The 25,178-nt window shown below is 38.5% G+C and overlaps 1 protein-coding gene across 3 annotated transcripts in view; it reads left to right on the top strand.

The window, feature by feature from the left end:
• The first annotated feature begins 3,143 nt into the window (after positions 1-3,143).
• The window catches only part of LOC122998419 (dmX-like protein 1), a 63,266-nt gene continuing 41,231 nt past the window's right edge, over positions 3,144-25,178 (top strand). For 2 of the 3 annotated variants that reach the window (XM_044375333.1, XM_044375318.1), the window contains exons 1-13: positions 3,144-3,518; positions 6,622-6,863; positions 9,904-10,029; positions 14,774-14,851; positions 15,408-15,486; positions 15,672-15,816; positions 16,180-16,246; positions 16,857-17,041; positions 18,854-19,058; positions 21,848-22,028; positions 22,585-22,761; positions 22,948-23,189; positions 24,156-24,873. In XM_044375333.1, the coding sequence (XP_044231268.1) occupies positions 6,777-6,863; positions 9,904-10,029; positions 14,774-14,851; positions 15,408-15,486; positions 15,672-15,816; positions 16,180-16,246; positions 16,857-17,041; positions 18,854-19,058; positions 21,848-22,028; positions 22,585-22,761; positions 22,948-23,189; positions 24,156-24,873 (2,290 nt within the window). In that variant the 5' untranslated portion in view covers positions 3,144-3,518; positions 6,622-6,776. The remainder of the gene's footprint in view (positions 3,519-6,621; positions 6,864-9,903; positions 10,030-14,773; positions 14,852-15,407; positions 15,487-15,671; positions 15,817-16,179; positions 16,247-16,856; positions 17,042-18,853; positions 19,059-21,847; positions 22,029-22,584; positions 22,762-22,947; positions 23,190-24,155; positions 24,874-25,178) is intronic. The other variant, XM_044375326.1, reaches the window with a different exon arrangement.

The following is a 25,178-nucleotide window of genomic DNA, read 5'->3' as shown; positions in this document are numbered from 1 at the left end:
CATTTGCAATGCAGAGCCTACCTCACATGTAACAATAGGATTATGCAGCAGCCAAGTGTGAGTTCAGACCGTGAGGTTAAATTGCAGCGCCTTGACAGATATAGCAGCCTCGCCACCATTGATTTTTTTATATGTTTCAATACTGCCCTCTTGTGTCTCATGTTTACAACAGTATGTGAATAATAATAATAGTAATAATTCCATTCTTTCAATTTTTCATTTTTCTTCATTATATTATTTCCTCTCCCTTGAAATTATATGAAAATTTAAAAACCACCATCAAAAAACATCAAAAATCAAGAAGCAGCTTTACTTATTTTTCACCCAGTTTTCCTTTAAAAGTGTTTCGTATTGCTACTGCTGTTGGACAGCAGAAATCAAAGATATGTATCAGTGTTTAATGTCAAATATACTGGCAATAAAGGCAAATACAACGTGCATCATACTAAAACTCAGCAACAGTTGACTTGGACTGGACATGAACTGTGTAGATTCAAAGTCTATTTTTTACTGTCATTATTTAAAAACTATGCTGACTTTGCCCATTTCCTTTCCAGCTTAACAATCTTGCAGGTTTTGTTGGATGCTGCCAAATATATCTTGGATCATGTGCAGAGATGGTCAGATATTTTACCAAGTTAGGCTAAAAATACATGATGCTCACTGTAAATGGAAACTAAACCTTCAGCCGAACTTTATCACAGTTATTTCCAGTGTCATTTGAGTGAGTTCTTTCTTTTTCTTTTTTTTTTGCGGTGTCTGCATCTTAGTATTTCTAGCAAGTATGAGGCTCTCAAAGAATTCAATATCACACTGAACAGCAATATCCTTTATACACCAGAATGAAAAGGATTATTTCTTTTCTTTTTTTTCTGTGAATAATGCTCAAAGTCAAATTCACTGGTGGAAAAACAGAGATAGTAAAGCAAGATAGGATGACAATATTACACCAGGATGGATAGTTTGTGTGTGTGGGTGTGTGGCACAATCCTGTGCACAAGAGCATTGTCAGTTTTTTTACTTCGAGTGCACATAAATTTTACCAGTGGTGAGACAGTAGTCGTGCACGTGTGTGTCAAACCTGAAAAGCAATGCAATATTTAACACAGTTAGTGCACATTTAGCACTTTAATAATGCTGTGACCTACTTCCTCAACAAGAAGTCAACAGTTTCATCATCACCGCCATCCAACTGCCATGACAATAAATGTCGCCAACGTTCCCTAATGTCAGTGACATGTCAGCCATTTTAATTATTCATGGAGAATGTCTGTTCTATTTATCTCCACATGCTTTAATTGGGTTTGAAGCCTAAACCCCTATTCACCTCCCAATTTAACAGAATTTCGCCCATTACAGTGAGGCTTGAGCAGAATTTGTGGAAATACAGTGCAAATATTTAGAAGCGAGCTGGCAACTGATTATATGTAGAATATATCTATAAAATTGTACATGCTGTATTCATTCTGTGTTTATTAAATGTGATATTGCAATGAGGGAGTTTTTGTCTTTTGTGAGACAATGACAACCATTCAGATAATTTAATAAGAACTATTTGTCATGTTTTTTGTGACCAAAACAGTAATAATGCAAAATCTCTATACATGCTTATATCTAAGATGTAAAAAGGGAGTGACAAACAAACAAAAAGCATCAATTACTATATGCACAGATCACAAGAGTATGAATTTCGGTCCAGTCAAACCACTTCAGACTAGTCAAAGTAAACTGGGATCCAGTGCATTGAGCAACAGTGACACTCAGTGGTTATTCAGATTTGATGCAAGGACTTCAAACACATCCCACCTGCTCTCTATCCTTCATGTCACGGTCACGGAAAACTGATATGATGTTGCCGCTTACAGATATTCTCTGACAAGATTAGAGCTCGGTCAACATTCACAACCCTGTAAATAACTGTGGAATATAATTCATCAACTCTAGAATATTGAGAATTGAAAATAAACCTCTGTCTGATATTGACCAACATTTTATAGCCCTCAACAAAAATAAAGACTTCATAATTTAAAGCAAAATATAATTGCCTAAATAGAATCCATAAGGAACACTGCAAGTATAAGGCAGTAGACAAATATATTTTTCCACAATCAAGCAGATGATCAAAGCATACACAATCAAACAGTATGTCATGATTGCACATGAGAGAGTGATGTTTTTAGTGCCCGATGGCACAAACAGCACTGTAGCTCTGTTACTGCAGGCCTCTGATAAACATCATCATGGAATATATAGTTTGCTGTGAAATACTACACACATTGATATATTTGCTGTATGATTTATAAGAGATATTGTTATGGTTAAAGAGCAACTGCTTACCGCTGGTGGTTTAACCTCTCATATGACTGCGGTGATGTAGAAGTGTCAGTACAGTGTGACATCACTGGGTAAGATGTCTCAGTCAGTTTCCACATCTCCACAGTTCTCATTTCAAGCATGCTGGCAGCACATCTAGACACCTGGAGGGTTCAGTTTCAGAAAGTGGTTGCAAGTTAAAGGTAGTTAGATAAATTGGCAGGGCTGATAAAGTCTAGGTCTATATATTGGCCAATATTATCTTATTGCTCATATATATGTATCTGTGTACTGTATATGCTGGCCAATAAGTAATAATACATTGCAAACATAACAAATAAGTTTAAAGGAATTTAGAGAGAGTGTCTCCATTGCATAGTTTGTTGATCAAAGAGCAATGGCGGGTTTGTTTTTCAGTTGTAAGTAGTTAGTTCTTAAAAAACAAAATTAAAAGATCTCTAGTCACGAGTTTATGAGAAAAATTACATTTCACTCTCAAATATCGGTATATTAGCATCAAAAATCCAGTATGGTCATGCTCTATTGGAAATCTATTAAATTAAATTGTTGAAAGTTTGTAAACATTTTGGGGACACTGGTAGACTACATTTTCCTGGCCTACATTAACATTTTAAAGATTCATTTGAACAAGGCAGGTCCAACATAATGTAAAAACAACTTACAACATGTAAGTAATTACACCACAATTTATTGGGAAAGTCTGAGTGTCTCAACAACGGCCAGGTCATGTTGTCCTGTCTGACAACAACTGAAACGTCGGTTTGCACTCACAGCGCGACTACAAGGACCATAATGCATTGCAGCGAAACAGTCATTATCATGACACATCTTCAACATTAGGAAAAGCTTCCTCTTATGAAGCGTTTTATTTGCTAACCTTGGGGAGAGGTTGGCTCCTTCTTATGGTTAGTATTTGAGAGTTAAATAAATAATCGTCCTGGCAAACAGAGGTTGTCGGACACTAAATGTGTGCAGTAGGTGCTCTACAGCTAGCTTTGTAGCTCAAGAGCTCGCTAAAAAGAGAGCTTCACAAGCTAGTGCGCGCTAACGCTAGCTAACTGAGGAGACCGAGTACCTAACATTTAACGTTACTTGGAGAGCTAAATTTCTCAAAGACAGCATCTGAAAACGGGGTAACTGTTGTCTATATATCAACAGGACTTAGCACAAAGTAGCAGCACAAGGTGAGTCGCTAAATATCCTGATGTAGCAGTTGTGTTACGGTGTTTATTTTTTTTATCCAAAGATGGCTAGCTTAACTTGACAGCTAAGTTACCGTCATGATGATTCAAGGACTCGAAACAGGTAACTTAGATAATGTATGAAGTGTATGTTTAAAATAACTGAGCAACTCAACTAAATATGCTTTTCATCTGAGCGGGTGGCACAACGTTAGTCAGATGTGTTGTCATTAGCGATGTTTTAATGCGCTGGCGTGTGAAACATTATCACGTGAGTTGCCACAGCACAGGACACATAACTCATTTTCTCCAGTTATAAAATAGCCTAACGTTACTGCTGCACTCTGTGTTTATGTTGTAGGCCAAACTTTGGCACCCAATGGCTTGTTTTCCCACTTACTGAAGAGATGTTATTTTGTGATGTAACGTTAACATAACAGTTTCATATCTGACTGTTGTTTCTTGCTAATACATCGTCTGAACAGCAAGTTATGCAGTTTGCGCCCAAAGAGTGGGATATATCTTATCAGTACAGCTTTTAGACATGTAATATGATCTCATTTGTTCTGTGCATGTTAGTTTCGTCGATTGTGTCTGGAGCAAAGTAAAGTGACAAAGACTAGTAGAACCCACAAAGTGGATTAACTGGTCTTGCAGTGATGGAGTAAGGTGCGAGCCTGCAGTAAGGTGACCCACTTTGCTCACTGACACCTGCTCTGCACCCTTTTCATTAGTGGCCTTTTTATACTTATTCAGCCTGCTGTTGCTAGCATGCAGAAACTGTACTTTCAGGGCCATTTCTTAAAAGACAGTCTTATTCTTACTGTCTGTTATGAGGTGTTACCTACTAACTCTCCATCCACCTCAATCACTTAATCCCTACTCAGAGGCTCTGTAGAAGTTTATATTCACTGTGATATGCGTCAGAGTTGTGATCTATCCGCCTAAACACTCTAATGACTTAACTTTTCATCTCCATTGCTGTGACAGTCACACTGTTGCCTTCTCAAATACACTGTTTCAGTCATGCTCGGAGAATTATTCTCCCATTTCTACCTGTGTAGTGTACAGAAGCTAATCTCACCACTCCAAATATTTTTTCCCAACAGAACGGATGTGACACTGGATTTGCACAGCTTCACCTCGTCTTATCTGTCACACTCTCTGTTTACTGTAGTTAAACAGACCTCTCTAGTTTGTACCCACCCCGGCAGCCATTACGTTTCTTTGCATGCTCAGTAGTTTGTTCATAATCAAGCTGACTGCATTTCTGGTGCAGTGAAAGAACGTTTGATGATAACCTCTAAAAGGGCTGACACACAAAATGGCATGCATTTTAAATGAGGAGACAGGTCACCTGGATCAAATGAGCTTTCACACCAAAATGCCAGATAGGTTTAATGCTTACCTGTAGTGGTTCCTCTCACAACAATACCAGTATGTTGTTGTGTGTCAGGGTCCCATTGTGAGACTGATATTATTCTGTTTTGCACTGGTGCAGAAAAGGTTTAAGAACGCTTGATATGCACAATATGGTGAAATAGTAATAATTAATCTAGTTCCTCAGTGATAACATTACTAGTGCTGAATGTTTGCTGTCAACATTTGGATGTGAACATAGGGATGCAACGATTATAGATTTTGATGGTATGATTTTAGTCTGAGGAGAAGTCACGGTTTCATGATTATTATACATTCATTTATTTCACAATACTACGGATGGATAAAATCACATGAGCATGTTTCATTTTGAAGAGGGAGCATAAGACACACACTTCATCAAGCGTTCTGCAACAGTGGGTTGAACTGTAGCAGTATCAGAAGTCGTCTTACGCTAAAAGTGAATAAGAAAAATGAAAATAAATAATCCATGCCAAGATGAACTTTGATTGCAGTCCAATCGGACATTGCAATATCTAAAATATTAATATATATTAATATATTAATCCCCCAGAGGAAAATATTACTAATGTAGGTAATAAACCGAAGTGTTTTTATCATCAGTGATCCATCAGTCAGTCACCCATACCTTTTTTTTAAATTTGTTATTAAAATTTTTTTTTTTTTTCAGTCTTACTAAAAATCAAAGAAAGAAATTGAGGACATCTTATGCAGGTGTTATTAATCGCTGAATTCAATTAATTAGTTCCCATGATGTAGTGCTGGAAGTCTACAAGATCCTAATGTTAAGTTAGTCTTCTACACCTGACGTATATACCTACCATCCTAGCATTTACTCAATGCAGATGGGAGGAAGAAACAGGATGTAAATAGTTACATTGAAGCCCTTGAGGGAATAACATGCTGTTTTTCCTGCTTTATTGCCATTTGTTTACATCGCACTGAAAGCCCAACATTTAACTCGCCGCTACTTTGTTGATTGTAAGTGACACATATTTCATTCCCTTCCAGCTCAGTGTTTCAGTAACTTGCCACTAAAGTAATGATTTTTTAACTTGGTTATTACTTAGTGTGTTACCTTGGTGGTGATGGTGATCTTGCAGATGTTGCATTAAGTTTGAGTTTTTGGATCCTTCAGCAGCAAGTTTTACAAATTGGAGATCCGTCTTCTTGAACAACCTCCTGGCCTGACACTGACAATTTAAGGCGTTTTGGTGGATGCAATGCTTCCATGTTGGGTCCTTCAGCCATTGCCAGAACACTCCTCGTCTCCTTAGCTAATGTCACCCCCCCTTAAACACAAATAAGGGGACTCGCTCTCATGACAGCATGTGTAACTTTTTGTACCTGAACCAGGTTTGTTTTGGTTCCACCTGAAGTCTGCCAGACTGGTTGCACCTATGGACTTTTTTAACACAACTGTCTAATTTTGTTTAATTTTCCTCACAGTACAATTGTTGTTAATAGAAAAATAATGTACCATAATGTCCCTTTTTTGAGAGTGAGACCAAAACACTCAGTGTAGCTGAGCCATTACAGTTACAAAAACCATGATGTTTTAAAGTGTGGTTAATAGTGATATCGGTTAATCACTGCATCCCTGTCTGGAAGTCAGTACTATACTCTGGGCTTGATGGGTACTAAACCAAAACATTCCCTGTTTACATATTTCTGTTTTATCTCTCCTTTCCTCTCTCCCTCACAGCTTGTCTGTAGAGACACTGATGTAAAATTACAGGCTACAGATGAAGATGAACACGTCCTTCACATGGTTTCCCATGATTCTCACCTGGAGTGGGAAGGTGTTGTGAGAAAGGAGGAAGAAGGGAGGACCACACACCGGGACTATAAACAAGAGTCATGAATCTCCATCAGGTTCTCACAGGGGCTGTCAACCCTGGAGACAATTGTTTCTCTGTAGGGAGCGTCAACAATGTGCCATTCACGGTAAGATATTTCAAGCTCTGGAAACATTTCCATACCAGCTATTAGGGAGCTCCAATTCTGAGGCGTTTGCCAAACTGATCTGACACAAAGAAGAACATATTTCTGTAATTAAGTTGTTTTTTAATGTAAATGTGTTTGGTAGAGCAGCGGTACAGTATGGAAACAACACTGATGCCAAGAAAAGCTTTTATAAATTTTAGTGTTATAGCATGGATGAAGAATAAGTCAAGGTGGTGATCCTGATTAGAACCTGGCTGGATACTGAGCATTGATGTGAAATATTCTTATGCCTCTAAAGCCGCATTTCAACTGCAGAAACCTTCTCCAGGTACTAAGAACCTTTTGAGGTCCTCTACCTGCTCTCTTGTACTCTCGTATTGATTTAGGACCAATTTAGGACAAAGGGTGAACATTTCGTTTGTTAGTGTTAAAGTTAAACTTAGGCTTTGTTGTTGGCTTCCTGAAAGAGAGAGAGAGCGGTGCGAAGCCCATGAATGAGACAAATAAAACGTTGTTTTCTGATTGTTTTATGGCGGTTATGTTCTAAAGCACAAATAACCATCAAACACTCAACAGATGTTACAGTGTGGAGACAGATGCTCTTATTTTCAGTTTCATTTTCTTCCTCCTTTTCATTCATTCATTCTGCAAGTCATGCAGCAGTAAATACAAAGAACAAGACAAATCTGCGTTGTTGTTCCCTCGTGTTATACTGCATCTCTTAATACTGCCATCATTTTTAAACTCCCCATGGGTCTAATTTGCATGATCCTCAGATGCTGTGGAAACAGAAACAGGACCCAACTACAAGGACTTTAAAGTTCCAAGTGGAAACGCGGCTTAACTTAAGTTTGGAGTTCTGGTCATCTATGTTTTGGGGAACAAACTTGAGTTTACTGAGGTGCAACAAAGGATCCATTAATGATACTTGGACCCTGTTTACACTTAGTTTTAAAATACGTCTTGGGTTATCAGATCACAAGTGGCCAGTGCTTAATACAAGTGTAAACGACCACCAAGACACATTGTGATCCAATCATTCAAACCACTTGCTGAGGTGGTCTGGGATGCATTTGACCACATATCTTCTGTAGTGTAAACGCACAAGGACGTAAAAGGAAAATACGTCATCAATGCAGGACATGATGGTTGTTTTGGTGACAGCACACCAATGCCAAGTGACTTTTTCCTGCCAATCTCAACAGTTGGAATAGCCCGTACATGTATATTAGTTCTTGAAACTTTTTTATTTGCTTAGCTAGCCTGTGCGAAACAAATCTGGTGCCTGTCTGGTGACAGACTGACATAATAACTGTGCACAGGGCCGGTGGACCTTCTAGCGGAAGTGACGTAGGCAGTAACGTAATCTGAACACAAGTGGTCAGCTGGACACCTTGGAGACGCATGATGGACACAGGTGTGAACAGTGACGTGTCTGGGCTGTCCACTTGTGTTTGGATCACCGAAACACATGTTAAAACCAAGTGTTAACAGCTTCTTGTTTTTCTTAGTCCAAAATGCTTTGCAAACGGTCACATAAAATGAAAGGGCAGCTAACATGCCAACCCTATCAGAAACCATGTCAGTCTGGTTACACTCTAAGGTGGAGAGTTCATGACATTATATTAGGACAGCAGAACATAGGAAAGTATATTTTTTACATAATTAGTTGTACAGTAGTACACAATTTTAAGTATTGGGTCCATCTTGCAAAGTAACTTGGACATAAGACAAAGGTGTCAGCTTTTCTCCTAAAACAAAAAAAAACTTCTTCTCATGTATACTCTGGTTTCAATGCCAAACAACTCTAAAGAATGGTATTGTTGAGGAGCACACACTTTCATCAAGTGTGGTACAGTGTGGTGCAGGATGCAGCAATATCATCGATATTGTAATACAAATGTAATGTATTGACCCAAGGTGTTTCTGTTCATCATCTTTAAAGCTGCATAGCAGATAGATGATATGATTTTCTTTGAGCTCATTCATCTGTTCTTGCTGATAGCAAGGAATAGTACCTCCACCTGCTAAGTCAATATACTCACAATATATGACAGTTTAGATTCAATATTGTATGAATCAACAGTTCTACGACTGATGTGAGAAAAAGAGAGAGTGAGCAGAGAGCACCAGCAAGCGAATGAGAGAGAGATAGAGAGAGCGGCGGTGGTAAAGCGAGGAGAGGGTGCAGTGGTAGCGAGAAGCCTGTGAATAAGACAAATAAGAAGTTATTTTCTGATTGTTTCACAGCGGTTGTGTTTTAAAGCAGAAATAAATAACCAAATACTCAACAGATGTTACACTGTGGAGACAGACACTCTAAGTTTCAGTTCTAAGTATAACTAACTAGGTAGAATATGGTAGAGGCTTCATTCCCAGGGGGGATTAAGATGCTCAAATTGTTTACACCATGATATAAAAGAAGAGGAACTAGACACTAAAACACTGCAAAATAGCAATGATATCATGAGTTAGCCTGACCCAATGCTTTATTATGAATGCTAATTTAAAATAACTTACGAAGATAGCTTACGTTATTGTGTTAGGGATGCTAACTGCTGTGTAATTTAGATCATGTTTAATAGTGAAAAAAGCACTTTTCTATACTGCAGGAACCCCTTGTTTAGGTTTTAGGACTGTGTTAAACTTCTGAAATACCAGCACAGCACCTCTGGCTGCCTTTTCACTCTGTGATCTGAAAACTATATGAGATACTTTCTCCATGCTATTCAGAGAGTGGATCAATAGGAGAACTATTTATGTCCCCTGTCCTCTTGTGAAGGAGGCATAGTCACAGTGAATCACAGCTCACGTGAAGATCCCCTTCTGAGGGGAGAATTCTAATCTTATCTTCTTGTACTCCAGAGCTGTCGTATGGTGGCATGTTTGATGCTGTGACACTGGCTCCAGGACAAGTACACTTGAAGTGACCTTTCATGCAATTCTCTCTGGATTGATCTGAGTGTCATTTTCATCTCTCTCTCTCTCTCTCTCTTGCTCTTTCTCTTCCTTCCTTGCTGCTCTCCTTGTCTGTTTATAGGCCTATGCGTCTGGTTGTGATGTGGTGATTTTGGGCAGTGACTTTGAGCGACTGCAGATCATCCCAGGGGCCAAACATGGCAATATCCAGGTTGGCTGTGTCGACTGCTCACTGCAGGGAGGACAGGTAAGAGTAATGGAGTGCTGCTCTGTGATGTCGGGCACTCAGGCTGATGTGCTCTTGGGAATGACCCTGAGTTAAAATACAGTTTTCTTTACTTCTGCCATGTATTACATAGAAACATCAGGAACACTCCAATCCAGTGTTACTCAAATCATTAGGCAAGTAACTGTACCTCTGCTGTCATTTCCTCTTATCTTGGCACTAAGCCTTTTCTTTGTAAAAACTTCTATACCAGTGTATTACAGTACAAGGTTTTTCATGGATCCAGTTAAATAGTACACATTGTTTGTTCAACAACTTTCATCTACGTGAGCCCAAGGATCCTTCATTAGGTGTCAGACATTTTAAATTAAAGGCTGTATGGGTCAATTGCAGATAAATGATTTGCCACAGAAATTGTTTCTGCCATGTGTTAACGATGCAAAATGAGTGATAATGCACCATGTTCATCCTCAACCCTTAATGCTATCCCCTTTTGTGAGAGGTCAAACTGCAAAAATGGGGGAACCGCTTATAAGAACTTGTTAAATGTTGAAAAATAAAACACTGAGAATCATTCACATGATTTTCTTTCCTTTTACTTCACTTTATTTTAATGACTTCACAACATGGGCTGGTGGAATTTGTTTTTATAAATATGTGGTAGGCAAGTTCAGTTCAGTGTCAACAATATTGTACATAACTAATTAATCTTACCCAAATTTTGCTGAAATGTCCAGGTCATTTGTGTTGCCTATTGTGCTTTTTAGACTTAACTGTTACTGTTTTGCAGAAGGCACATTAGTGGGAAGCTATGTTGTCCTCTCATGAAGTGTTGGCAGTTCATGTTTTCAGGAAAGACATTTGTTTGCACCATCAAAGGCTCTTTAATGAACTTAAGCTTCCTGTCATGGACTCCCAAGTGAGGGGAAAATCATCTAGTGAAGCAAGCAGTGATAGAGCAGGCACATTGTCACTGATAATCTTATATCCCAAATGGTTTTGGGGTATAAAAAAATCTTGTGTGATGTGTTTGTTATTTGCATCTGGGACAGATTTGTGAAAGAAAATTATTGCATGCAGTCTTTGTAGTGTTTCTTATTGAACTCACAGCGTGTTTTCTAGTCCATTTTCAGCACAGAGACAAGGAGAGGATTGCTATTGTGTACGATTCCTGCTTGTTATAGCAAAAGTCCAATTATTTTGATTTTAAATGTGGAAATTGATCAGGTTTTTTTTTTGTCTTCACTGGTTTGCTGGTACAGTTTGTGAAGGAAAGCGGTGTTGGAGTTAATCCCAGTTGCAGAAATGATTTTGGACCAAGAGTGAAGAATTTTACAGTGTATTTTGATTAAGCACTGTTTTGATGTTTTGCTGAATTTACTGAATTTAATGTATGATTTTTAATGTGTCCAAAATTCATGAAGTTAAAAAAATGAGATGTGAAAAACACAATTGGTTGACCCTCTAACCCAGGCTGGTTTAGGTTGCTGAACTTTCTTCCACAGTTTTGGACCTTTTGCCCGTTCGAATGCTGCCATGCAATTTAACATCTAAAGCTGCCAAAGATCAGACTTAAATCTCTGCACTCAGTGTGTTGAATCTCTGTAGGGTTTTTTATTAACTGTGAAGTGAAACTTCTGTGAGATTGTAAAATTTCTCTTCACAAATTGTAAGTTTTAAGCCATTAAAGGAGACATATTGTAGAAAGGGAGATTTCCATTCTTTTTTTGATTTTGATTATAATGCAGGTCGAGGTGCTACATAAATACTGTGAGAGTATCAAAACGCCCAGTGCACTGAGAAATGCACACACATTTTGCTATCATGTATGTTTGCACTAGTTTCTCTCCTCTCCTCTGCTCTCTGTGTTTCACTGGGGGCGGGGCTTAGCCCCTCCACACACACACACACACACACGAGCAGAGCGGAGCAGAGGAGAGAGAGTCGTGGAGAAAACGCTGTGTGTGTCAGGTGTCAGGAAGCATATTTGTCATTGCACAGACCTCCAGTGGTTGGATAACATTGTCCTGAGTGGTGGCCACCGCAATTTACCGGTTAGTTATACCCAGAGCCCTGGTTTTTCCTAGATATTAAACTGGGAAATTGGCATAATATGACCTTTTCAGTTGCTGACATTCATAACCTGGTGTTGACCCGATGAATTCTGACCACAGTAGAAGCGGTCCCCAGATGAGGCTTTGGTTTGTGTATGGCTGTATTTATTAATACTTATGTGGTTACGCGTGCCACGGTAGCCTGCTGGTTAAGACACATGCCACATAACCACAACATCCGCGGTTCGATTCCGGCAGCTGACCTTTGTTGTATGTCAACCTCCATCTCGATCTCCATTCGTTTCCTGTCAACCCTCTCAGTCGTCGTTATAATAAAGGCACAAAATTGCCCTAAAAAATATATTAAAAAAATGTTCACAGCTTATTCTTTCTTTAACAGAGTTGTTCACGTAAATGGTTGCTTTTCTTGAGTTCAATTCTTTAATATCTTAGTATTAATGTTAATAACTACAAGGGAAAATAATTCAGAATTTGGTGGATTTCTATCTAAATCACATCCATTTTCAGTAAAAACCCTAAATCACAAATATTAGCAAAGCGACATACTTTCATACTTTTAGAGTTTGCTGGTTTTTACATGGAAACCAAAGCAACCTATTCTGTATTATTACTACAGTCACAGTATTTCTCCTAGTTACTAAGTAACAGTCCTGCACTGAAATATAAAGGGAGACAGACAGTTTTCCTACATCTGCATAAATTTGACAGTTTAATTGATGATTCTGTTAAAGACAGAAGTCCTCATTGCCAGGCTGTTACTGTAATCTGGGTTTATTTTTTAATTGGGAATAGTGGTAGCCTTGTAAAAGCAGAAGACAAGTCTGATTTAATTCAAATGAAAAAAAAATGTGCTTACCCAGTCTTTTACCACTCCCCTCATGTGATGTTTAATCCAATTCATTTAGGCCAGAACTAACCTCACATGCCTCCAGCATGGTCTAGTATCTGTTTGAGCATGCTCAGTTGGTATGCTTGGCAGGTCCACTTCACTGCTCCCCTCCACATTGTGATATTTGCAATGCTGTTAGTTAACACAGAGATGTTGAGCACAGCTCCCCTGTGCTCATATTATAAGTGTTTTAAGACATCAAATGGATGTTGTAAGCGTTGATGACCTATTGCTATGAAACGTGTCTTCCAGTCTCATCATATTAATAGTGTAATTTGTTATAATACCAGTAATGTGCACTGGCCTCTGCACTGCATTTTAATTTACTTTGTACCAACAATTTGGACTCAGCACAAACTTTGCATTGCTTAATGTCATTAAGCAATGCAAAGTTTCGTCATTATTTTGCAAATAAGGTTAATTCTGAAGTTTAATACCAGGTCCACTTTTATAATGATATAGTTTGCACTCTGTGTTAGATTGCCTCACTATTTCTAATGTCTTTTCTGCCTATTTTTGCTATCAAGGGCCTTGATCAGGTCATATGTGTCTTTAGTATTCAAAACAAATGCATGCTGAGACACAGGGAGCAACCTCTGCCAGAAAGCAATGACATGAAATTAACTTCTAAAAAACAGCACTGATTAATTACAATCAAGCTAAAGATGTTGATTTTAAGTATTTTTCCAGCATAATATGATCTCAAAATGTCAGTTGAGGTTTTATTAACAATATATATGAAGGAAAAGTGATCATAACAATAGAAAAAGAAAAAAACAGCTGTTTGCTTCACCCTGATTAGGTATATATTTACTTAATTACATTACTTCTTGGATAGGATCTACAGTCTTTTGTTTGTTCTTTTACTGTATAAAAAGTGTTACTTTTTGTGCTGCAGTGTTTTGTGCTTTTACTGCGTTTTAACTATAATGTTCTATAAAAAGAATATACATTTCCCTGCTGTATCATAATGCCACAAGCCATTTTCTGTCTAGAAGGATACTGTGTGATTATGCATGTGACGGCTTGTATGTGTGTGCTTGTGTCCATTTATACATGTACACGTGTATGTGTGTGACTCACTTCTTCATGGTATTCATTCTCTGACAGTCGACATTATTTACCCCATTAGAGACACAGCTTGTATTATTTAAGTCCTGGACCTTATTAAGCTTGTTATTTGTGTTCACTGCCATAGAAATTTCTCCCATTCAGTCTGTTTAACATTGTGACAGTAGCTCCCATGGAAAGCTCTTGAGCTTGTAGCCTTGACAAATGCAGAAATGGGAGGTGTGCATGCGGTAGACGAGGAAATGTTGACTCAACACTGGGTTGTTATAGGCTCAAGGTATTTTTGGATTGTTGTCCAGGGACTACTCTTATTTACTGTTGAGATATGTCATGTTTATATAGTAAGCTATAGATTGTTTTTGTTAGCTCCCATTTCCTGAATAAGAACTCTTGAATAAGGATGTACACTCATTATTCACTGCCTAAATGGTGAAAAACAGGGATCTTTTCTGCAAGAAATATGCCTATTAGTAGGCTCTGTCAACACACAGGTGGTTTCTATTCCATCAACCTGCAGTTGTTTATTTTATAATGAAATGTTGTCTCGAATGTGTTTACTTTATAAATGATCTACAACGATAATTGAGTATTTTTTATGTTTAGAAATGAAATTGGAATGCAGTATGTGAGATAGTATATGGTTGTGTAAAATATGTTTTCAGTGATACCTTTTCATCCTGTTTTAGAACCAAATGTCTGAGATGTTGTCTTTTCTTTCCCTTGCTGACAGATTGCAGCTTCCTATGGAAGCATTGTGTGTGTTTTTGAGCCAGTTCAGCACCCAGATCAAAAAGACACATCGTTGACCGTGAGTAGCTTGAATTTTCTTTCAGTCACACTCTGGTCATGCATGCATTCAGATCAACCCTAAAAAACGGGACCTTTCTTTTCCTGGCTAAAGTCTCTTGATATCTGAAGTAAAGCAGAATATTGTTACTTTAAACCAAACAGAAGAAAGGACTACTTTTAAAGTCAACAGGGAAGAATATTTGTAATGCAAGTGCACATTCAGTCATTGATATATTCATTGTTTATTCATGTATTGTAGTAAAGTCAGAAATCTTAGGTTTGCTCTTTCAGTGTTGAACAGCTGTGTTTGGATAGAGAGGTCAAAAGAATAGTCTCAAGGAATGGAAAGATTTTATTCATCCTGAACACAACCCAGAACCTCTTTTATTGCAGAAGTTCCCTCGTATTACTGATCACATGTGGCTCACATGAAAGCATCTTCACTGTTGGTTTTTGTTATGCATTTGTAACTCTTAATATCAAGGACAAAAGTAAATGTTTTTTCTCAAATTGTGTCTTATTTTGTAACATTATTGCCTTTTTGTTTTTAATATTGTCGTCTTTTTTGTGCACAGAAGTTGAACTGCCAATGGCAGAAGACTGGTCAGTTTGTTTTGCAGTCCATGGTACGGAACCTGGCCTGGCACCCCACAGGTACTTTGGATATCTGTATACAACATAACACAAGAAATCAACAATTATGTTTATGTCCTCAAAGCATTAACTATAAATTATTTTTTTCAAAGAGTGCTACTGTAGGTCCAGTAGAAAATCATTAGTATGATGCAAGATGTGTGGTATCTCTCCTGAAAGAGTGAATGTGTTTTTTGTATATCCAGGTAGCACTCTCTTAACAGGCTCTAGTAGCCTCCAGTTGTGGTCTAATGTTAACGGAGTGAAAGATGAAGCTGAAGAGGGAGAAAAGCAGACAGAATTGACCACAAGAGACTCTCATTCCTCATGGAGATGCATCTGGCAGAGCAAGTAAGAACTGGGAAGGACAAAATATGCACATGGTGCTGGCTCCTCTTTGACTTTAAGACAGTGATTGTATTGTTTTCCGTTTTGTCAGGCAGGAAATTTCAACCACAATTCTGTATTTGTTCAAAGGGGATAACCCCTGTTTATCTTATATACTGTATTTACAACAGTATTTTCAATTATGTAGACAATGCTTTTATAAAACCACTTTTACTTTTTGATACATCTTACTTTTAAATTTTTTGTTCTAATTTTATTTTCAGTGTTGAAATGTGTCTTAAGAAGTTGCTGTTGTTTACTGTATCTTTTGTTTATTAAATATTACTGAGGTTTGAGAATACTGTAACTTTTTGTGTTTGTCTGTAGGACGGCCTCTCCGGTCAGTTTAATGAAGTTCTCTCCTGATGGGGAATTCTTTGCTACTGCTGGACAGGTAGGTTAGCTTAGAGTTCCTAGGTTTGTGTATGTTTTGATGTAAACAAGTCTAGAGCTACAACAATTAGTTGATTAATCTATTAGTCAATTCACAGAGAGTCATTCAGGAACAATTTTGATGATCGAAAAATCATTTGAAGTTTCAACTCAAATGTGCAAATTTTAAGCTTTTCCGTGTTATACACGAAAGTACACTGAATGTCTTTGGGTTTTGGACTGTTGATTGTACAAAACAAGACTTTTGAAGACATCGCCTTGGGCTCTAACAAAATTATAACAGGCATTTTTCACTAATTTCAGACATTTTATAGGCAAATTGATTAATTGAGAAAATAATCATACACTTAATTTGTATTGAAAATAATTGTTAGTTGCAGCCCTACACAAGTCTGCACAAGTCAGCCTTTAGTGCATCATACTCTAATGAAATCTGATTTGGTCAAAATGTTTGCATTATCCATTCATGTTGACAAGGCCAAATTCTGTAAACTCTGATGTAACTGAGCTGTTGTATCTGCATGCATCACAGCCCAAAGGCTTTAACCTGGGTGAACACTTCTACTGCTTGGCATTAATTATATATATCTCTGTTTGTCTCTCCTCTTCAGGATGATTGCCTAGTAAAGGTTTGGTACAGCACCAGTAAGTGGAAGTCTAGTGTTTCCAGACTTTACACACCTCCAGAATGCAATGTCAGTGTCCAGGGAGAGCTGGCCTTTTCCTTTGTCTACCTGGCCCATCCCCGCTCTGTTACCGGCTTCTCTTGGAGGAAGACCAGCAAGTACATGCCACGGTATGAACAAGGCAACAACAAGAATAACACAGGTTAAGAAGTATTGTTTACCCTCTAGCATCTAGACCATAGCCTTAAGAAGGATTACAGAATAATTGCTAAAACAATAATCAGTATCCTATTTTTTTAAGACCTGTTTTGCTGGTTAGACAGGACCTGTTTACCAAGAACAGGTCCTGTCCCCAAAACACCCACACCAAAAAAGCAGCAACAGGACAAAAGATTTTGTGAGTGAGGGATAAGCAACACTTTAACTAGCCTTGAGGCAAAGTAAACAAGAATAGGCATAACAATCATTTTAACCTCAGGCGTCTTCTCTACACACAATGTAAACATGTCACAAAAAGCACAGAGATCATTTAAGGTTCCAAAATGAACACCATACAAAGATAAGATAATAGCTGAAAATATAAAACTGGGCACCCAGAATATATATTATTCTTATCAGTGGATATCAAAATAGCCTTTGTCTCTCTCAGGCCCAGTGCCAGGATGAAGTCACTGAGTGGCTGTTAAAAATTGCTAGGAGGGCCTTTTTTTAAATTTGATTTAACCATGCGATAGCCTCAGAAAGGCTAGAACAGCTACTGTTTCAAAATCAAAGAATACATTTATTAATCAGAGCACTCGCATAAGAACATAGCACTAGCAGAGCACTAAATATTTTTCAAATTTATGAATGATTCTCTGACAAAATTAGCAGGGGAGGCATCTAGAAACAGCTGTTTGCCGCTTGCAGCTCTCTCTCAAACAAACAAACAAAACTACAAACAGTCATGTGTGCTGTGAAAGTAAAAAATACATTTGTCTCCAAACTTACTTGGTCTGCTGCTTTGAACTTCAGTAAATGCACTACTATTTGCAAATAGGTTTTCAGGTGGACTAGGCTGACAGGACACTAATCCTTGCTTAACCTGATGCTAACAACATATTAATACAATGGGAAATCCCATAGGAAAAATGGCAAAGCTAGCAGAGTTAGCGTTACACTATTTAACTGAAAACAATTTCTAGATGTGTACACAAAATGGTCCTAATGAACCCATAATAAAGTTTAAGATGTAACAGAAGCATTACCAAACAAACAACATGACAAGGGAGCCTTGAATTAAGACATAACGAACACAACTACAGCATGCATAGTGAGCTAAGCTACAAGCAAGATAGCTCTGGGCTTTGGGAAGGCCTAGTGGTATGATTTTTGGTCCCACCTACTATAAATCAAAATGTGATTGGTTAATTCATCCATCACTTTCTAAACAAACACACACAGCTATGGGGACTATGGCCATCTGGCCTGGTTCTGAAGTCCTAACCAGTGAGTGAGCCAGCTAACCTTTTCTCTGCTTAGAGACAACAACAACAACAAAAATTGCATAGTTTAAGGATAGTAACCCTTTTATGTCTGCAGCAAACTTGTTAGAAAATTAAGCTAAAATTAGAATTAGAAGAGAATAGTTATTAAATAAAAGACATTACATTTAAAATGCTGATATGTTTGGCCCTCTCTGAAGGCCTAGAAGGCCCTTAGGGTTCCCATCCGCTTAAGTAGTATGTACAAGATTAGATTCAATCATTTTTTTATCATCAGTGTTATTACCTTACTTGTAAACCTTTACTTTTTGCCCTTCCGTCCAACTTATCTCTTCACTGGTGTTTCTCCTTTGACCTGCTGTTGAATAGTACCATAAGCGTTAGATGATTAACATCGTTACTGACAAGTGTGGCGCCCTACAGTGGACTTCAGCTTTAACCCTTTGTCTGTTTCCTTCCTTTTCACCCCCCTCCCTTTTTCTTCATCTCTCCTGACAGAGGTTCAGTGTGTAATGTTCTGCTCACCTGCTGTAAGGACAGCGTGTGTCGCCTCTGGGCAGAGACTCTGTTGCCAGGTGACAGCCTCCTGTCTGGTCACCATAACAACCACACCAGTGGCCAACACAGTGATAAACTGAGAAGTGCTGGCCCCTCTAGGAAAAACACCTGCAATGGGAAGACTCAAGGGAGAACAACACAAGAAGTAAGCAAATCTAATGTGGTGCCTGCTTTAAGTAAATGTATCTAACTAACTATAATAATATGTAGATATATTTACCTGAGAAGACCAGTAAGAACCCAAATCATATCACAAAATAGAAACTTCAAAAAATACATACCATAGGAACTATAAGTATGTTAGTACCCCTTCACAGATACACACACCTACATGGTTTAGTAGGTGTACAAATGACAAACTTTCATTCCTTTCTCCTTCGATATAGTTGTCATAATTTGACAGTGTGGCACACAGATTGAGACATTTTGATGACCTCTTACAACACTCAAAAAATTTAAATGTTGACAAACCTCAAAGAAGCGCTTGCTTGGGCCAACGCAACTTGTTTATGTCAGAATCAAGAGCATTATTTGTATAGCTGTATCACAGTGAGAATATCCTCTATTTTGGTTACAAAATGCATAAAGAATCTCCATATTTTTTTTGTAAGGGAAATGATTGGCACAAATGCTGTGATATCTTCTTTGTCCAGTTAGGCCCCGAAGTAGAAGACAGGCTACTATACTTTCACCATTGCTAGTGTAGCACATTACGGTACTGTAGAGATAAGGAAACAAGAGCAAACTTGGAGACGGAGAAAGTAGATAGAAAAAACAGGCTTAGTGGAGTTAAAAGGGAAAATTAATTGGCTATCAGGCTGGAAGATGGTTTTTGAAGCTTTGTAGGGCTTAAAAGCATCAGTGAGGAATACTGGCCTCCTTTCTGCCTCCTTTCTGTGCTGCTGCTAACTCATACATATAATGGTCTTCAGCTCTAAATGACCTAGGTTGTTGCTGACAGCTTAGCTACAGTACGCCTCAAACACAATACTTGCATCCATTTAAATATGGACATTCAAATGGTTATGAGTCTCACTGGGACTTACAGAACTCAGGGCAAATTCCTCCACTGTGCCTTGAGTAAAGCCTGTAAGAGTACACGTGTGGGATGTTTCATGAAAATCACAGACTGCCGGATGATCCAGGCGATCTGAGTCTGAGGTAGGCTTGCCACGGTAGGCAGTGTTACCGGTGTTACATGCTGTTTGGGCATACGTCGATTACATTACTTGGCCACCACCCATATGGTCGTTTTGCTTTTTTTTAAAGAAATAAATCCCATTTAGTTCATTTTCGTGTATCAGCGTTCTCAAATAAAAAACTCTTTAATTTGTAAAATAATAAGCGTGTTATCGATACTTAGTCAGATGATGGACGCTACAATAATTATAAACTGAAAGTTTCTGCTCCATGACTGTTTACAGCAGCAGCAGTCGCAGCACAGAGCAGCGGAGTGAGACGTCTGTCTTCCCTCCTGCTCTCTGCTGTTAACACATGTAGCAGTTAGTGAGCAGCTGCTCTCACGTTTCCCTGGGTCACGGTGCTTGTTTTTAGCAGAAACCCTCCCGTGTGCTAACTCTTTAGTAAGGGGAAGATCTAAACTAAATATCAAAGTAAGCGCTCTATGGATATTGAGTGTCATCAACGAATATCTCAATAACATCAGTGTTGTCACGTGTTTATTAATTGGTGGGAAAATTCTGTCATCATGGCATCTCTAGTCTGAGGTAACTGTCTTCTTCTAAAACTGAATGGATGGACAATATGGAGAGAGCCCTATTTTAAAGTTTTTTGGTTTTGATGCCTCAGGGTGGAATGCACAATGCAATATGTCTCACTAAATCAGTGAAGCCCAAAGTTTCTTTGTAAGAGTGCCGTTTGAGAATCTCTGAAGGAGGTGGCGATAGGGGATTTTCCACCACAATCTAATTTTCCCACTAGGATGTAAAACCAATAAAGTGTGTGTGTATCTGCTGTCTACTGTATCAGATGGTGAGTTTACACTAATTTCTTGTTAATGTTTGACACATGACCTCTTTGCATATGACAAATGTGTGACACATATCTCAATAATACTTAGAGAAACTGCAGTCATACAGCCCTTTTTATTTCACCCATTCCATACAAGAGTAGTCTGTGATATTCAAGCACATTATTATGTTAATTAATCGCCATAATGCTGAAGAATTTCTGTCTTCTGGACAGCTATTCATGACACTACTGTTACAGATAAATCTCTTCTTTTGACCATTCATAGACTAAAATCTAGACCTGTAGTTCCTTGTAAGTTACTGTGAAACAACAGAATTACCCAGAATCACATTAACCAAGTAACAAATATAGTTTAGTTTTAGTTTCAGTTCTCATCACAATTCTCTGGCTCACTTACTCTTCCTTGCTCTGTCTATCTCTTACTTTCTCTTTTTTAGACAATTAGGGCACTATAATGATGTTTAAAAGTAAATTACATTAAATGTAATTCCTATTCTTAAGAGAAACACCTGTTCACCAAAGCTTGAATAGCTAAACTCAGGCTGGGAGGAGAGCCATGAAGCCCAGTTGATTTACACAAGTTGATTGACTCCCCAAAGTGGATTTAACCTGTGTCACTTTGTCAGTCTGAAAGGGCTAATGCAGAGCTGTAGCTACCACCTCCCTGCTCCACCCTATAAACACTTTTCAAGTTATCTAAGAAGATATAAATCTCTGTGGAGAATCATGCAGGAACTCAGTCTCTCTGGAATTTCTTCATATGTTTGTAAGCTATAAGAAAAAAAACACTTTAATAAAAATCAAGGCAGTCTACATTCATAAAATAAACATTTCTATCCACAGAAGTCATCTTTTTTTTGGTATTAGGCTATGCGGCATGTAAGAACAGCATGTTAAAATTGTTTAATTAGCTAACTTGTTTAATTAATCTTTTCCCTACAGTTGAATTTTCAAGAATCATGGCACTCCCCCTTTTATCGGGATGTGCCGCTGCCCTCTTTGACTGGCTGCCTGCCCCACCATCAGAGCCGACACTACAACCACAAGAAGAGCAGCAGCAACATGCCCCATGCCAACGCTCTCTGCCACTTCCACATTGCTGCCAGCATCAACCCTGCCACAGGTTAGACTGAAACACATTTCTGTCTGTAACATCTTGTTGATCCTTTTTACCAGCATTTTGTGGAACACCAAAGAAATTCTCCAAATTTAGTGAAGAATTTGAAGCCTCAAGATGGTCAAAAGTACTTCTTAAAGAGAAGGAAAGAATGCAGAACACCCACAGTATGGCAGTAGTTATTCTTAAACCATAGAGACCTCATGGTTAGAGTTAGCTTTGCCTGATTAAAATCAGCTGCAGGTCAGAGGGCTACACCTCTGTATTTCTTATGGTAAAATATGCTGTAAATTTTGTAAATTGCCTGAGGTTGTTTCTTTAACATCCCAGTGAACATTTGTGCTCAATGAGAACTGCTAGGAGTAATTTGTGTTTTTGTGGGACAGATTAATTTGACCTGAATCAGGGCATAATCCTGTAGATTTGTTCAGCCTTCAGGCGGAGAAGTGCTGTAGGATTGTATTTGTATGCTTGAAGTATGCTTTAGCATACCCCATTTCTGTTATTCTTCGCCTTTTTCTAATTGTTTTATTATATTGTTTACCCAAATTCTTTGTTGCAGACATTCCTCTGCTTCCCTCCATCTCCTCTCTGAGTGCTGTGGATGATGAGGAACCTGGAGGCCCTTTTACTGTCCACTGGCTCAACAACAAAGAGCTTCATTTCACTTTAGCTATGGAAGTCTTCCTGCAGCAGCTCCGAGGCAGCCTGGAGCAACAGAGCGAATGCTCCCATGAAGGTACAGAAAATATATTTGGATCAAGCACAAACACTACTTGAAGGTGTGCGCATATGAACACATCACATATGATACAACACTGTCAAAATAACTTTCCAATATAAATGTCACACTTTTACATATTGCATTCTGCATACTCCTTTTCAGAATTTACATGTAAGTACTTTGGTTTGTATTCTCTTCCAGAGCCTGAAAATGAGGATAACTTTGATGAAGACGATCATAGTAGCAGGCCAAATGACCCCCAAGGACCTGAGGCTGCAGAGCTTCCTCTCGCAGCAGTGGAGCACCAGGTGGACGTGTTGTTAGAGGAGTGGAATAAAGGGGCAGACATGTTATTCAGCATCCATCCCATGGACGGCTCCCTGTTAGTCTGGCATGTGGACTGGTTGGATGAATACCAGCCAGGCATGTTCAGACAAGCTCAGGTAAATTCACTGCTGATGTTGTTTAAATTTGTTTTTAAAAAATTACAAAATGTAATTTATGTTGATTTAATCAACAAATTTAATCGCTCACCTTCTACATGTGTACAAAGACTGATAAGTAAATACAGAAGCGTACCAGTGTTAGGATGAAAAACAACAACAAAGCAAATAATAATTATTTTTTGTTTATAGTTGAATGGGAACATTATAAACTAATCAACTAACATCTCCTTTCATTTGGTCACTCTTTCAAGTGACTTGTTTGTATTCACTATTTGGAGAAGTGCTTCTCAGGGAATAGGATTAATTCATCATCTCAATAAGATTGTGAATAATTTTGACAGCTGTGATGGTCCACTTCCTTTTCTAATGGCTTCTCATCCAACCGTTCAGACAATTATATTCTAATTATGAGTGACTTAGTATCAAATTCAGAAGTCCCTTGATGCATTTTATTAGTGGTAAAATAATGAGAACCTTATGATATGTCTGTCTCAACAGTTCAGTTCAGGTTGATTAAACCTTGCTGCTTTTATTAGCAGACAGAAAACTGAATGTGTGCATGAGAATTGTTGAATATTATTCTTCTTTACATATGGGAAGAGACAAATGAAGAAGGTTGTTTCCCTCAAGTGTCAATAACTGTCTTAGTCACGCCATTAATTTCAAAAAGTCAGTTGTCATTAATTTCCTGAATGGAGAATAGAAGAATTTGTGCCCCTTTGTTATTAGTTAATTCATTTGGAAAATGACTTTGTCATTTTCAGAGTCATCTGCTTCATTAGCACTTACACATGAGTACAACATTTGGTCAGCTTTGACAAATAGACTTTCATTACTATGAAGAATTTTATCTATTTCATAATGTATGCTTATTTCAAGATGAAGCAGAATGACTCTATTGGCTGAGCCCCTTTTATTACTAACTGTGAGTTAACGTTTTTAACTGTTCTCTTTCTCTCACAGGTGTCGTTTGTGTCCCGTATTCCTGTAGCGTTTCCTACAGGTGATGCAATCTCCTTGAGTCACAGCGTCGTTATGTATGCCTGCAACAAGAATGTAGATCTGGCTATCCAACATGGCAGACAGCGACCGCCTGGGAGCACACTGCCTCAAACCAAATCCGCTCTTATTAGCTATGGAGGTCAAGGGAAAGCTGCACCCAGCAGTAGTCTTCGACTAAGCATTTTCACCCCCAATGTGCTTATGATCTCCAAACACGCCGATGGCTCCCTTAACCAGTGGGCGGTCAGCTTTGCAGAGGACTCTGCTTTCTCCACAGTGCTCAGCGTCTCACACAAGTCTCGGTACTGTGGTCACCGTTTCCACCTCAATGATCTGGCCTGTCATTCCTTACTCCCTCTCCTCCTCACCACCTCACATCACAACGCCTTGAGGACACCGGAGGCAGACAACATCCTGGCGCCTCCAGAGGCCTGCTCCTCTGGTTTCTCTCATTCAACTTCTCTGCCCCGTGGGTCACGGCCCAGCCGAGTGTCCCTGGGTATGATTTCCCAGGATCCCAATGCTATCTACAGTGAGCTGATTTTGTGGAGAGTGGACCCTGTGGGTCCGCTGTCTTTGTCAGGCGGAGTGTCTGAGTTGGCTCGAATCAATTCTCTTCATGCATCAGCATTTGCAAATGTAGCCTGGCTGCCAACACTCATCCCCAGCAGCTGTTTAGGTAAGGACATAGTTTTATAGCTTGGGAATTGCTGAGGACTACATTCTTTGTTGCTTTTACAATTGACCACTTAAATGAGCACAGCTTTCTTTTTCATTATTGTTATTGAGGTTCAGCAATATGAAGTAAAAGTTGTTGTTTCTTGTTTAACTAACTATGGCCAAATGAGACTAGCTTTGGGACGTGAAAATCCCATAAATGTAAATTTTAGAAAAGTTTTTTCTTTCCTTTTTGCCCTCATTTGTAGATAAACAAACAACTCATCTGAAAGCAACTCTTTTTTTCAACTCCATAAAATCCACGAA

The sequence above is a fragment of the Thunnus albacares genome, chromosome 2 (genome assembly GCF_914725855.1).
Source record: "Thunnus albacares chromosome 2, fThuAlb1.1, whole genome shotgun sequence".
Lineage (NCBI taxonomy): Eukaryota > Metazoa > Chordata > Actinopteri > Scombriformes > Scombridae > Thunnus > Thunnus albacares.
This window is presented reverse-complemented; position numbering and strand designations above follow the sequence as displayed.